This window comes from Rhizopus microsporus (assembly GCF_002708625.1).
Source record: "Rhizopus microsporus ATCC 52813 unplaced genomic scaffold scaffold_5, whole genome shotgun sequence".
NCBI classification, from domain to species: Eukaryota; Fungi; Mucoromycota; class Mucoromycetes; order Mucorales; family Rhizopodaceae; genus Rhizopus; species Rhizopus microsporus.
The window spans coordinates 1,182,156-1,196,076 of record NW_019671920.1 but is presented as its reverse complement, the minus strand read 5'-3'; the positions used below and the strand labels follow the sequence as shown (position 1 = coordinate 1,196,076).

Sequence of the window (13,921 nt, the reverse complement as noted above, 5' to 3'; positions counted from 1 at the left end):
TGCTCAGCACGTGTCCTGCACTGACAACGGTCGGTCGTTTCATCACTCAACTGGAGGCTTTCAAGCAGCCAAAAGGAGAGTTATGAACATTCGATCGGAATCTTTACAGGGGGCTAGTAGCTAGTTGGGAGTTGGTTATCCGAGATCACAGCTGTGACAGATTATTGATGATACTTCCTACTGTCTGGCACATAAGCTAGCTGACAACTGACAAGGCTCAGCTAATGCATACCCCAACGGCACGGGTCTTTGCAGACTGCTTGGTATTTGATGGTCTGGTGGTTTTTATGAGTGCCTGGTCTCTTGTTCTGATGGTCAATGGCCGACCTGAAGAATGTCGTCACTGCAGCAATCAGAGCCTTCAGAAGTCTTTTGGTATCGTTGCCGACGTTTTTTTCTTTTTTAGGTTTCCTTTGATGCAAAGCATTGGCTTTTGGGAATAGTCTTTAATAAATGAATAGTTTTTTTAAGAATGACTTTTACTAATGTCTTTATTTGCACTGAAAATAAATACTTTTTTTTTTTTCTAAATCACTTAAGTTACTATATTGAAGATATGCGCAGCATCAGAGCTGTACTAATGCCCAATGGACACAGTCACACCCTTATTACACATCGTTGATCAACTTAACACTGAGAAGCTCATAAGGATCCAAGCTACAGAGGAATTAATGAATGCAAAAACATTTAAATAACACAATAAAACACTCGGTTGCTGGACAGCTATTGTCAATAGACTAAGCACAAAGTTAGGGTATATCAAGGCTTTTGCTTTTTGAAAGAAGATGTAATACTATAAGTGAATAGTATGATTCTACTGATTTGGTAGAAAATATCCAAATGTTGTCAGGTAAAAGAGAGACTATATGTAGATGTTATATGTTCAAAGGTTCTACTTGTAATGTAAATCCAGTTTTATTACTTTTTAAAAGCAAAACAGTCAACATACTATGAGCAATGTATAAATATCCTCAATGCATTATTCAACCATGATTGCTGATAGAGCCTATAGAGTGATAGGGCATAAATAAAGTCGTTGTTCAAAGCACATTTTATAAATTACATGCCATTTTGAGTTGTAGCATTCAAGTATAAATCGAATTATATAATACATTTTTTGTTTGAACAGCCTTCAGCTTCCTTTCAAAAAGAGCATTTTGCAGTTTGAGAGGGAGTATTACCTTTTTTGGATTTTGCAGTACCCTTAGTATTACCCTATTTATTATATATTACACTATTTCTAGAAAGGGATGTCGCGCTGGCTTGTCGCTTTTTCGTATGAATTATATTATAAAAACTGTAAAAATGCGACTTTACTTTCTGAAAAGACAATATGATGAAATCAATATACCGACGTCTATTTATGCCTCAAACTATATAAGATTCATTGTCATTCCTTATGAGTATGTATCCTCTACGTCCTTCGGTTCCTCCAAACCTAGCCTTCATCTGGTCTCAGCGATTGCCGTTTATATGCTTGTACCCCTACAGGAAATTTTTCGCTAACATTCACTTTCAAACGGATTGAACGACGTTTGTTGTATTATTTTATTTTTGCGCTCATTTGGACCATATATAAAACACCACGTTTAAACAAAAAATGTAGATCATATACTTTACTGTAAGAATATCAAGTATTATAATCTTTTATAAAACATGTCAAACATGCAATCTTTGAAGCAGAAGCAAAGCCGGATTTTTTAGATCATTTTGATAGCAGGTCTCTATATCTTTCATATCTTCAAATTGTTTTCTACAATCTTTATTTATTTTATTGTACTCCACGCAAAACATTAGATCAAGAGCTTGAGCTCCTGATATTAACGTTTCAATTGAAAGAAAAATAAAAGAAAAGAAAAAATGTTTTTATCATGTGCTTATGATCAAACCATACTTCCTTGTACCGTCTCTATTACCATCTCTGTATTCAGAAAGAAGTTACTTTATTCACAAAGTTTTTCCTCATGTCCAGAAAAAAAAGATATCTCATCTTGTTTATTACCTAATTTTCAACCCCAAGTCGTCCCAGATAAAAATTCAACAGTCTCATTTGAGGTTAAAATGCTGTATCTTTTCTTTACAAAATGGTATCAACTGACGATCATAGCAACGATGCAAAGGAACTTGAAGTTATGTTGTCAAGGATACAAAATATCATTGTTGATTGTAACACATGGATACACACTACGATGTAACCCAGGTTATAATTTTTTTTTTTCTTCTCCTTTCTTTCTAGATGTTCAAAAGGGTCAGGAACAATTAGTACCAGTAGTTAATTACCATACACCGGAAGAACTATATAAGCTCTTTGACTTTACTTTACCAAATAAGGGCGTTGGTTTAGAGGGTATGTCAAGTCATTAGAAAAAGTATAAAGGAGAACTGACGCCCTGTTATTAGGGATATTTAAAACTATTAACTCAACCCTTGAATACAGCGTGAACTCATGGAATCCTCGTTTTTTGGATAAACTCTATGCTGGAACAAATCCAATTGGTGTCATATCTGAACTGCTACTAGCCGTATTAAATAGCAATGCACATGTATTTCACGTTTCGCCTGTACTCAGCCTTATGGAGGTCGAAGTAACAAAAGCAATTGGGCAGTTATTAAATATGGGCGAGGTAAAAAGCAAAAGATAAATATAAAGAAAAGAAATAAGGCTTATATTTGTACGAAGAAAGCAGGAGGCATACTCTGTCCTGGTGGCTCAGCTTCTAATTTGTTAGCGATGATTACTGCTCGAAATAAGTTGTTCCCAAGCATTAAAACGGAAGGATATTTCCCACGTCCTTTTCACCCGCAATCCAAATATGGAAAATTAAAAGTGTTTACATCCATACATAGTCATTATAGCATTGATAAAGCAGCTCAAGTGCTTGGTTTAGGCCTCGATAACATAGTTAAAGTACCTGTTGATCACGAGGGAAAAATGCAGGTGGATGAATTGGGTAAGTGATTCATGCTATAAAAAAGAAGTCTATTTTCAAACATTATTTATAGAGAAGCTCATTGAGCTGAGTATTCAAAAGGATGAGACACCTTTTTTTATTAATGCAACAGCAGGAACAACAGTACTCGTAAGTTGAAATTTACAAAACCGCTCTTAACTCGTACACACACATATATACACTTTCGTGAAACAGGGAGCGTTTGATCCGATCAAGGATATAGCGACGATAGCCAAAAAGTATCATTGTTGGCTTCACGTTGACGGTTCGTGGGGAGGAAGTGTAGCATTTTCAGACAAGATGATGAAAACGACAACTTGGCTAAAAGGATCAGAACATGCCGATACATTCACTCTCAATCCACACAAATTACTTGGAGTTCCTTTACAGTGCTCTATGCTTTTGACTCCACATGAAGGACACTTGCTATTTGCAAAATCCAACTCATCTCAGGCAGATTATCTATTTCACGGCAATGAATATGACATCGGAGCAGGTACCATCGGCTGTGGCAGGAGACCTGATGCAACCAAGATGTTTATGGCATGGAGGTATTATGGAAAGGATGGATTAGGAGGGCGCGTTGATAAGGCATTAAGCCTCGCTAGTCAGTTCACAAGCATGGTCAGAGAGCGCAAAGGGTTCAAGTTGGTTCAGGATCCAAGTCCGTTCTTACAGATTTGTTTTTGGTTTGTGCCACCTACTATCGAAAAACATGTTGAAAGTCTCAAAGGCAAGGAATACAGTCTTTGTTTGTCAAGAATAACAAGGCACTTGCATCAGCAAATACGAGAAAAGGGGGAGTTTTTGGTGGATCATTCACCATTAGAAGGCATACCCGATTTCTTTAGAGTAGTTATTAATGCTCCTACCTTAAGCCTGCATCGTGACCTAGAAAGACTCCTAGATGTTATTGAGGAGGTAAATGCATCTGTTGACTGGAGTGAACTTTTATAGAAAAAAATTCATTGTTCAAATGACTCTTTGAAATTCAGAACACAAAGAAAAGCATAAACCCTATTTTTATTCTTTTTTTCTTTTTTTTTTTTTTTACCAATTTATTTCCATGACAGCGCCATCTATACTATGTAAAGTAAGGGCACTCTATGCCTTTGAGTCTGACGATCCATCTTCCCTAAGATTCAATGAAGGGGATTGCATTAACGTATTCTATAAACTACCCTCTGGATGGTGGGACGGCTGGTAAAAAGTCAACCTTGTATACCCAAACAATCAATGAAAACCTTATTCGTGTTTAGGTGTAATGGACAACGGGGATGGTTTCCTAGCAACTATGTTGAGGTGATTGAGGACTACTGCGATACAGATTTTGTATGCTACAACGTTGCTTTTATTACTACATTATTTACTCTTCTTTAATTTAGAATAACACGGCATTGCATCAAGATGAATTACTTCAAAAGGATTGTAATTATTACTCAAACAACCAACTACAACAATTCCCTGTCTACTATGAAGAAGGATCAGCTTCGACTATCGAGAGATCAACTTCAGCAAATGATTTGACTGATATGCGACATAAAAGAGTAATAGCAAAGGACATTATTGCATATCAACAGTAATAACTTATTCACTTTACTATAGTGGTGCATGTCTTTACCAGCTTACAGCCCATGGCAACAACAGGAAATGACACAAGTAAAGAAACAAAATTATTCGATAATTTTCTCCTTTTGCATTAATTTTTTTTTATTCACAGCGGGAAAAATTATTAAACCGTCCATTGTCATTAAGCATCGATTATAACGAATTGATATCTTATAAAAAGCTACTTGTTGACATCACTTTGGCCATCAACAACCTTGTGACAGCAACCAGAAACAGTCAAAGCTATAATCTACATACAACACAAGTTGTCAATACAGTTCGCAACATGATGATAGCGACGGGTACTGTCACCAAAGAGTCGATCAACATCAAATCAGATAGTCTATTAAGATCACATCATAGACACTTGATGAGCATACTATCAAGACTAATATTCTCTGCTCAGACAAGAGATGCGACAAGACTATTCATCGAGTCACAGGACCTGTTATCTACCGTTCGAAATTACGTCCATCTTTGCGAGAGTATGGGCATTGAGCTTCAACATGTTGATCCAATATTGCTCTCTGACTGGAGTTACAGACGACAAAATTCGATTCAATCAAGGTATCAGCTTGTCCCCGATTTGATTGATAATGTGATTGCCTGTGGTAATGCCATGCAAGAATCGATGAAATCTTTTATAGCGCACCTCGGTTGCTCCTCCGATACAAATTCACTTATTGTACTCTTATTTACTCATTATCGTAATATTGTTAATCAAAATGGACAGTTTTTGTCTATTATTGAAGACGTCGACTTTCAATATGTCTCCCATTCGCCCCGCATGAAAGAACTCGCATATTCTAAACAAAGGTTGTACACTGCACTTGGCACCCTCTTCATCAAGATACAGTCCATGACAGAAGATGGAGATGAATGCATAACTGAAAACATGAAACAGACCGCCCATTCGATTATTGAGGCGATTCAAACAATCTGTAAAGTTATATCAGAGCTTTTGGCTGAGCAGAGCAGTGTAACTCATATTGATGAAGCAAGCAGTAATAATCAGGTCAAGACAAACGGAAACAATCTGATGCTTTTATCGGATACCTCAAGTCACAGTAGCAGTCGCAGCAGCTTAATTGAGCCAGCATCGAGTGAACAAAAGCCTCATGCGGTAGATCTCTTTCATGATTATTCTTTAGATAGTCAAATATCGCTTCGCTCGTCTGATACATTAAAGCACTTTAGCCTAGAGGATAAGGCAACCCTAGATATCACACCGCCCAACGAGAATGACGAGGAGCCGCCAGTATATAAAGCGAATGAACACGACAGTGATAGCAACATAGCGTCTCGAAAGGTTTCGATCCTGACGGCAACTACGCAAAGCTCTAGGACAGCCACTGTCGAATCCGAGCCAGAATATCTTCGTTACGACTATGCACCAAGCGAAATTGTGTTTGCTACAGACGGTAGCGTCAAAGGTGGCACACTCCGCGCTCTTGTCGAACGTATGACTCTACACGATTATCTCGATATGAACTTCAACACTACCTTTTTACTCACCTACCGCTCCTTTTGCACATCACAAGAATTCCTAGGTCTACTCAAGACACGTTACAACATTCAACCTCCCGACGGCCTGACGCCTGAGGAGTATGAGGTGTGGGTCAATAAAAAGCAAAAGCTTGTCAGACTCCGCGTCTTTAACGTTCTTAAGATCTGGCTAGAACAATACTATTATGAAGATGATTCAATCATTCTGGACCAGTTACTTGAATTTACCAATACAACACTCAAGGATACACTTAGCTTTTCAGCCTTCCAACTGGAAAAATTAATATCCAAGCGTAAAGAAGCCTGTACGACAAGTCTCAAAAAGCTAGTGATGACCCAATCGATCAATGCACCGGACCCAATACTGCCGCGTAATCTCAAAAAATTCAAGCTGCCCGATATTGATACAACAGAGATGGCGCGTCAATTGACACTGATTGATTACAAGCTGTACAGCTCCATACGTCCTATTGAGTGCTTGGATAAGGCATGGTCCAAAGACCTTCAAGAGAATGGTGTACCGATTGCAGCCAACATACAAGCATCAATCCATTACTGCAATCAAATCACGACCTGGGTCTCTGATGAGATCCTTAGTCAGCCAGAAGTCAAAAAACGCAGCATGCAAATCAAGTATTGGGTCAATGTCGCGGAGAAATGCCGACAGTTCAACAACTTTAATACCTGTATGGCCATTTTATCCGCCTTTGATAACAGTGCCATCGGAAGGCTCAAGCGAACATGGGAATCCGTTGGGGCAAGAACACATCATATCGTTGCACACATCCGCAAGCTGATGGGGGCCAATCGTAACTTTGTTCAGTATCGTGCGCTCATCCACTCGGTTAATCCGCCCTGTATACCCTTCTTAGGCATATACCTTCAAGACTTGACCTTCATCGAGGATGGAAATCCAAACTTCTTGAAGGGATCTAACCTAATCAATTTTGCTAAACGAGCTAAAACGGCTGAAGTGATACGAGAAATTCAGCAATATCAATCAATAGGATATCCGTTTAAGCCAGTAGAGGAGATCCAAGGCTTTATTTGGGAAAACCTTCATAGTTCAAGAGATGAGGATCAACTATACAACGAGAGTTTAAAGCTAGAACCAAAGTAAGTTCTTTTTCATGTATAAATCGCTTGGATTAGTATTAATCTTGTTTCATAGGGAAAGAGGTGATGAAAAGATTACACGATTATTACAAGAGTCAGGATTCTTGTAAAGAATAATTTACTATATTTTATTATGAAACATCTTGTCTAAGAATGAAAATAAACCATACGAATCTTGATTATCTTGCTGCTGTTCTTCAGGTTGTCTTTGTTGTTGTTGCTGTTGTCTTGACAAAGCAATCGATTTTAAATGATGATGACGATGTACAATTTGCCTTTGTTCAAGATGAGGAATATAAGTCTGTTCTTGTTGCTGTGTTAATAACAAACAGCGGGATAAGCTGAGCTTCATCGGGTCTTGATATCTTTTTATGCATTTATACTCTCTACCCACCAACTCTAATTCTTTGTTTAGTTTTTGCATATTCTTTGGGTGAAATGGACTCGTCTCATCCTCTATTTGCGCTTGTTGTCTCTGAAGCATTAGTTTTTGTTGTGTTCTTGACATACGTGTCATTTGAAGTGGTGAATTACTGATGATATTTTCATGAGAATTGGATCGTTTGGGTGGTGAATTACTTTCAGTGGAGGAAATGAACTGTGATTTAAGTAATTGCTTCTTGTTTATGCTGGGCTCATTACTATTATTACTGTTATTATTTGTAGAGTAGGAAGATATCTTGGGCACAACAAGGTTATTGGCTACTGCATTAAATGTTTGTTCTACGGGTGCTGCAACTGCTGTATGACTTAGCGGTACTGGGTTTTTGTTGTCAATTATTGCTGTTGTTGTTGGTTGAGGGTTGTCTGTGCTGTTATTTATAGCTGTAAAATTATCCAAGGTTGATTGTTTTATAGAAGCATTTGAAGACTTTCTTCTTGCTGTAAATCCTGTCAAAGCCTTTCTATCTGTAGATAATCTATGTAGCGATCTTTGTGATTGACTACGACGCATAACTGGTCTATTATTACTTTCATTATCTTCCACTTCAGCTTCTGTATCTGTATGTGCGGCGTTATTGCTCACTCTGGCCATGGGCGCTAATTTGTTAACATGAACCCTTCCACTTGAACGCCTTTTGACATGGTGACGAGTGTACTGCTTTTTATTGTGTTGCTTTTCTGCTGCTCCAGCAGTTGTTGTTGTCGTTGATGGCTCTTCTTCTCCCATAACAAACTTATTTTCCTTCATTGACTATGAAATACAAATTTTTCGAAAAAAGAGATTCGTACATTTTATATTTTAAATTCCGAATTAAATGGGTCTGAGTTTATTAGTGCTGCTATTTTGACTTTAAAAGTTAAATTGCCACCACAATGAAGTAATCTGCCAATTCTGTAGTCAAGGTTGACCATGATTTATCCTCCCAATGAAAAATATCAAGGTCATTCTCTTAGAGCTCTCTTTTCTTTTGGTATTGCTCATGAACTCATTGCTGTGGTGACTGGCTTTAGAAGATAACTCAGGAAATGTCTCCTGAAGAAAGCATAACCTTTTCGTTCAACACCAACAAGCAATCAGGGAATCGACATATCTAGGCCCCCATCTCCTATCTGGACACTCTACGTTCATGTATATGAATAGGATAGGGCTGTTGCCTTGTGTCTCCTCAAATTTTGTCTCAGAAAAAAAATCCACATAGTCTTAGTTCCTGTATTTTTTTTTAAAATTGGTTTTTACATGTCAAGTAAAAGAGATTTTGAAATTGGCAATTTGCCTGAAGGATTGAACGTCTGCATTTCAGAAGGGGCGCCCAAGCATTTAAACACATATTCCTTGGGATTAAAACAAGATATAGACAAGTTTGGCCTTGCTGGTAAAATATGGCAAAGGTAAGACACAAGGGAAGAAAGAAGCGAAGTGTTGACAGACATGTAGTGCTTATACACTACAAGCATTATTTTCTCTTGATACCCGATCAGCTCTAGAGCCATCTCATCCTATCCCAGAAAGCTACTACTCAACTTGTACAGAACCAGCACCTAAGGAAACCTATAGAATACTAGAACTAGGGGCAGGGACAGGCTATGTAGGTATTGCGTTAGCCAAACAACTAAGACGGCCATGTCAAGTGTATATTACAGACTTGGAACAGGTTGTTCCTTTAATACAAGAGAACGTCAACATGCACTATCGTCCTACAGAGAACGCGGCAGAGGTGATCGTAGAGAGGCTACATTGGGGAAACAGACAGGATAGTGAGAGATTATTGGCATTGGCTGGTGGTCATTTTGATCTTGTCGTCATTAGCGATTGTGTGTACTTTCCAGAGTTATTTGAATTACTGCTTTCTACTGTTTTGGATGTATGCGACATGTCAACCAAGGTTGTCATTGGATACAAGTGTCGTTCGCTTGAGAAAGAGATAGGCTTTTGGCAAGACTATTTTGGAAGATATTTCGAATATGAGCCAGTTAGAAAAATAGAAACTGATGACGAAGGCAGTAAAGAAGTGGGTGATTTCTTGGGGGCAGAAGAGCAGTTATTCGTATTTATTGCAACTAAAAGGAGAGAAAATGAGGTTAAGATGGCAGACGATACGTTTACTACTCTGTTATTTTGCTCAATGGGATTATGAATAAATGTCTCAAGATATGATACATATTGTATAGCTTTATTCTTTAAAGACTCCATTTTCTTCATCGCTCTTGATTCTTTCTGCAACAGCATAGTCGTCCTTGAAGGCCCATACTTGTCCTTTGGAAAATAACTAGTCAAAAATTGGTTATTTTCTATTTAATAGGTTATCTTTTTTTTCTTCTTACTGCATCTATTTCTTCAAGTGACCTTCCTCGTGTTTCTGGTAAGAACACATAGGCAAATACACCCATAATAACGGCCATAGCGCCAAAAAAGAAATATGTGCCGTATGTGATATTGGTCATCATGATGGGTGTCACTTTAGCTAGTGTGGCGTTCATGGCCCAGTTAAATGCAGTCGTGATAGAGAGAGAAATGGCACGAAGTCGTGTAGGGTATATCTCTGAGCAGACAATCCAGACAATAGGTCCCCAAGAGCATTCATAACTATCAAATTGTTAATTATGATATTTCATTGCAGAATGAACAATTACCCTATAGCAAATATATAGATGCAAACCATTGCAATATAGCCCTTTGCGCCAACGACAGCACCTGGAGCACCCAAGTGACCGTTATTGTCTCTTTCGAGGCCCAGAATCATACCACCAAGGACAAAGAAAGAGACCATCATGATGACAGAACCCATCATGAGTGTATGTCTACGGCCAAGTCGGGTATCAACAAAGAAGAAGGTGACAAATACAAAGGCTACTTTTACAGCACCATAGACACCTGTAGCTAAAATTTCAGTTTCATTGCTATCAAGGCCAATTGATTTGAAGATGTCGGGCCCGTAATAGTTCTAAAGAAGAAGAAGTTTGTCTTTTTTTTTTTTCTGCTTATAAATTGTCTGCTACTTACAATCGCGTTACTGCCTGTCCATTGCTGGAAAATTTGAAGCATGATGCCAATAAATAAACGATGGAGATTTTCGCGTTGAAACAATTCAGTCCATTTGCCTGATTTTGCTTGCCTGTCTAGTTCAGCCGCATCTTCAATTTCTTTTAATTCTTGTAGAATCTCGGGATGATCGGCAGGTAAATCACGTAATCTGCATAAATTCTTTAATACATCATCTGTACGTCCATGCTGGGCGAGCCATCTGAGTGATTCGGGTAAGAAGACCATACCAATACAAAGAATACCTCCTGGGGCGATTTGTATACCAAGCGGTACTCTCCATTGTGTATTGCTTACAGGGATATGGCGCAAGCATCCATAGTCAACCCTAGAGAGCAGACAGGTGTTTAGAATGTTTTTTTTTTTTTTTTTTTTTTTTTTTTCGCTATATTCAATTTCTTACCAGTAAGACAACATGATACCAATGACAATAAGAAATTGCCATAGAGTACCTAATCGGCCTCTTAATTTACGAGGCGCAATCTCTGCAACATACATTGGAACAAGCATAGAGCATGCACCAATGCCCACTTTTATATAAAAAGGGATATTAGAAAAGAATGTATTTAGCTGCGATTAACTTACTGCCACCAAAGAAACGACCAGCTAACATAGTTTCAAGATTTTGTGCTGCCACTTGTAGAATAGAGCCAATGATGAACACGAACGAACTCAAGACAATGGTCCATCGACGTCCGAGAGGATCTAAATTTTAATTTAGCAAAAGCATGTAGATAATGTAAGTAGAATGAAGCACGTTACCAGCAAGGAAATTTACTAATAATGCTCCAGCACAACAGCCAGCTTGTAATAAGGATACAATATTTCCTTTCATTGTAGCTACTGTCGCTGGATCACCTTGCATCCCAAAATAGGGTGGAAATGTTGGCATGGCTAGCACACCCGAGATGACACCTTGGATTATATAATTAGCAATTATGATTATTTTCTATTAAAGTCAATATTACCAATATCATAACCAAATAAGAAACCACCAATACAGGAAATAGTTGTGGCAATCAATGACAAGTGTTTCATTTAAAAAAGGTATTAAAATGTACAAAATAGGTAGAGATGATGTTTATATAATATATTCTTTTGCTTCCCTCCTTCTCCTTTCTTTCAAAAGGGATTGAAATGAAGGGGTTATTTATAGTTGATTTACTTGTATTGCATAAATTCAAGTCATATGAATCCGTACAATTCGTAATTTATTCAACGAAAAAAATCTCCTGAACATCAAATAATCCTCCGGGGTGACCCTCAATCTATCCCCTTAGATGTTTACTTTAATCCAAGCACATCTTTAACATTTAACTTTTTACTCTTTAGTTTCATCCCACAGCTTTATTCACTTGATCTTTTCTTTATGTTTGCTTCCTTTTTTCTTTTTAAAATGTGACACCTTACCCCATAATGTTCACTTTCCTATTTTTATTGCTTGTAAGACGACAAGTAGATTTTACCTTTGGTTTTCCCACAGCAATCGAATGATGAGAAATCGGAATCATGGCAGCTTTACTTTACTCTTTTCATTATTACTTGAGTACTTAAAGTCTTTGTTATTTTGAATCATTTAAATAATAGCTGCATCTTTTATCCTTTTCCCCTCTTGTTTGTTTTCTTCAATTGCATTATGTACAAATCACAAATCAATGTACCACTTGACCTGTTACTACCCCAGGTTTTCCCGCCATCTGGTTTCCTGAAATGGTGATTCGAACAAGGGAGATAATATCACTGATGAAAAAGCTACTTTTTTTATCCAATAAGGTTATATGCAATAACATGTTCTGATTGTATTCTCATCTAGTGCAATGTGTCTACTTATAATAAAGTAGTTTTTGACTATATAAACCTTTTCTTACAAGTTGAGTCTAATTGAATATCCTATTTTTTTTTTCTTACACAGTCTTTACTTTCGCTGCTTTACTCTGCCCTAAAGGGAGATGAACTTTCTATACAGTCGTTCCAACGCCAAAGGGTGGTTTTTACTATCTCAAAGGACGGGTTTCTTTTCCCTGAAGTTCGATATCTTTGGCAATCTTTATTTATTGAGTATTGATTTTAATATGGTCCTCTTTTAAACGCTTTTCAAAAACGTTCACAGAATGCTGTACAAACGCATGTAGATAATTGGAAGGCAGCTAGGTTCTCCTTGTCCTCAAACCTACTACGCTTGACTTTGTTCTTAACTATTATCCAAAATTGCTCGATTGAGTTGAGTTCTGGGAAACAGGATGGAAGATAGATAGGCTTATAGCCTCTCCTAGTTATAAGTTCATCTATTTCTTTAGCGGTGCGAATACAGTGTGAATAAATGCATTATCCACAACTATGTAATGGCCCTTCATCTCAGAGAGACAGTATCTCATCCATAGTTTTCTCAAGAAATACAAGGTAATGGCCAGTAACAGTACCTTTAAACATAGGCTTTTTGTTACTAGGTGACGCTTTTCTTTTGCGATTGCAAAAATCAATCTTGACGCGTTCGGACCATTCCTCTTGAGGGTTTCGAAGCTCCGTGATGGATACAGCAAATTTAGAAGAAATGGCGCCCAAAATAATATGAGATACTGCTCTTGTAGAGGGAGCGTTTACAATAGCTGGTCTTCCTTTTTCAGCTCAACCACCTGAAGGTCGCATGTTGATATTGAAAGCAGATTCATCTATAAAAACGCAGTTTTCTAGATAATCCATATCTGTTGCAGTCCATTGTTTGACCCAAGCCAGTCGATTACCAATCTTGGTACTGTTGTTTTATTGGAATCAATGTATTCAAAAAGAATTGGGATTGAAATAGTCCAAGTAAAATATCATTCGTCTAGAAAATAGCATGTCTATCTAAAAAATTGAAAATCATACAATAAGAAAACATAGTGATATATACAGGCTATATATCTTATCTTTGATTACTATTTAATTGACTGTTTTTGCATCTTTTATTTGAAAATGCTCTTTATTACAGCTAACGAAAATAGGGCTGGGACAGAAGAAAAAAAATTAGGCCAATTAAAAAAAGATTTGGGATGCCTGTTTGAATATGGGACATTCTTTTGAGAATAGGACAACACATCGAAAAATAGGACATTTATGTTTTTATTCACTGCTAAACCTCCATAATTTCAGCATTACATCAATACATTTTTTTTTTGCAGCAATTCTTTGTTTTCTTGATATTTCAAGGAAGTTCAGATCACTGCGAGATCAATGGTAAATCGTATAAAAAAAATGACGTCTTTAAAAAATGAATATA

The 13,921-nt window shown here is 37.4% G+C and overlaps 5 protein-coding genes across 5 annotated transcripts; 3 read left to right on the top strand and 2 right to left on the bottom strand.

Moving 5' to 3' along the window:
- Nucleotides 1–1,680: 1,680 nt before the first annotated feature.
- Nucleotides 1,681–4,000, top strand: RHIMIDRAFT_278875 (PLP-dependent transferase). The gene is made up of 6 exons (XM_023612793.1): nucleotides 1,681–2,166; nucleotides 2,237–2,347; nucleotides 2,401–2,624; nucleotides 2,681–2,951; nucleotides 3,004–3,080; nucleotides 3,147–4,000. The coding sequence occupies exons 1-6, from the start codon at nucleotides 2,085–2,087 to the stop codon at nucleotides 3,906–3,908; spliced, it is 1,527 nt and encodes a 508-aa protein (XP_023468061.1). The 5' UTR covers nucleotides 1,681–2,084; the 3' UTR covers nucleotides 3,909–4,000.
- Nucleotides 4,001–5,598: 1,598 nt separating this feature from the next.
- Nucleotides 5,599–7,291, top strand: RHIMIDRAFT_200557 (ras GEF; the record flags this gene model as incomplete). The annotated part of the gene is made up of 2 exons (XM_023606463.1): nucleotides 5,599–7,181; nucleotides 7,237–7,291. 2 exons carry the CDS (start codon nucleotides 5,599–5,601, stop codon nucleotides 7,289–7,291), a joined length of 1,638 nt encoding a protein of 545 aa, XP_023468060.1.
- Nucleotides 7,292–7,302: 11 nt separating this feature from the next.
- RHIMIDRAFT_250466 (uncharacterized protein) lies at nucleotides 7,303–8,373 on the bottom strand (the record flags this gene model as incomplete). The annotated part of the gene is made up of 1 exon (XM_023610726.1): nucleotides 7,303–8,373. The coding sequence occupies one exon, from the start codon at nucleotides 8,371–8,373 to the stop codon at nucleotides 7,303–7,305; it is 1,071 nt and encodes a 356-aa protein (XP_023468059.1).
- A 489-nt stretch (nucleotides 8,374–8,862) lies between these two features.
- On the top strand, nucleotides 8,863–9,760 carry RHIMIDRAFT_250465 (uncharacterized protein; the record flags this gene model as incomplete). The annotated part of the gene is made up of 2 exons (XM_023610725.1): nucleotides 8,863–9,014; nucleotides 9,061–9,760. 2 exons carry the CDS (start codon nucleotides 8,863–8,865, stop codon nucleotides 9,758–9,760), a joined length of 852 nt encoding a protein of 283 aa, XP_023468058.1.
- A 166-nt stretch (nucleotides 9,761–9,926) lies between these two features.
- Nucleotides 9,927–11,703, bottom strand: RHIMIDRAFT_200480 (general substrate transporter; the record flags this gene model as incomplete). The annotated part of the gene is made up of 8 exons (XM_023606457.1): nucleotides 9,927–10,209; nucleotides 10,257–10,317; nucleotides 10,369–10,567; nucleotides 10,627–10,993; nucleotides 11,069–11,195; nucleotides 11,251–11,370; nucleotides 11,428–11,580; nucleotides 11,634–11,703. 8 exons carry the CDS (start codon nucleotides 11,701–11,703, stop codon nucleotides 9,927–9,929), a joined length of 1,380 nt encoding a protein of 459 aa, XP_023468057.1.
- Nucleotides 11,704–13,921: the final 2,218 nt, after the last annotated feature.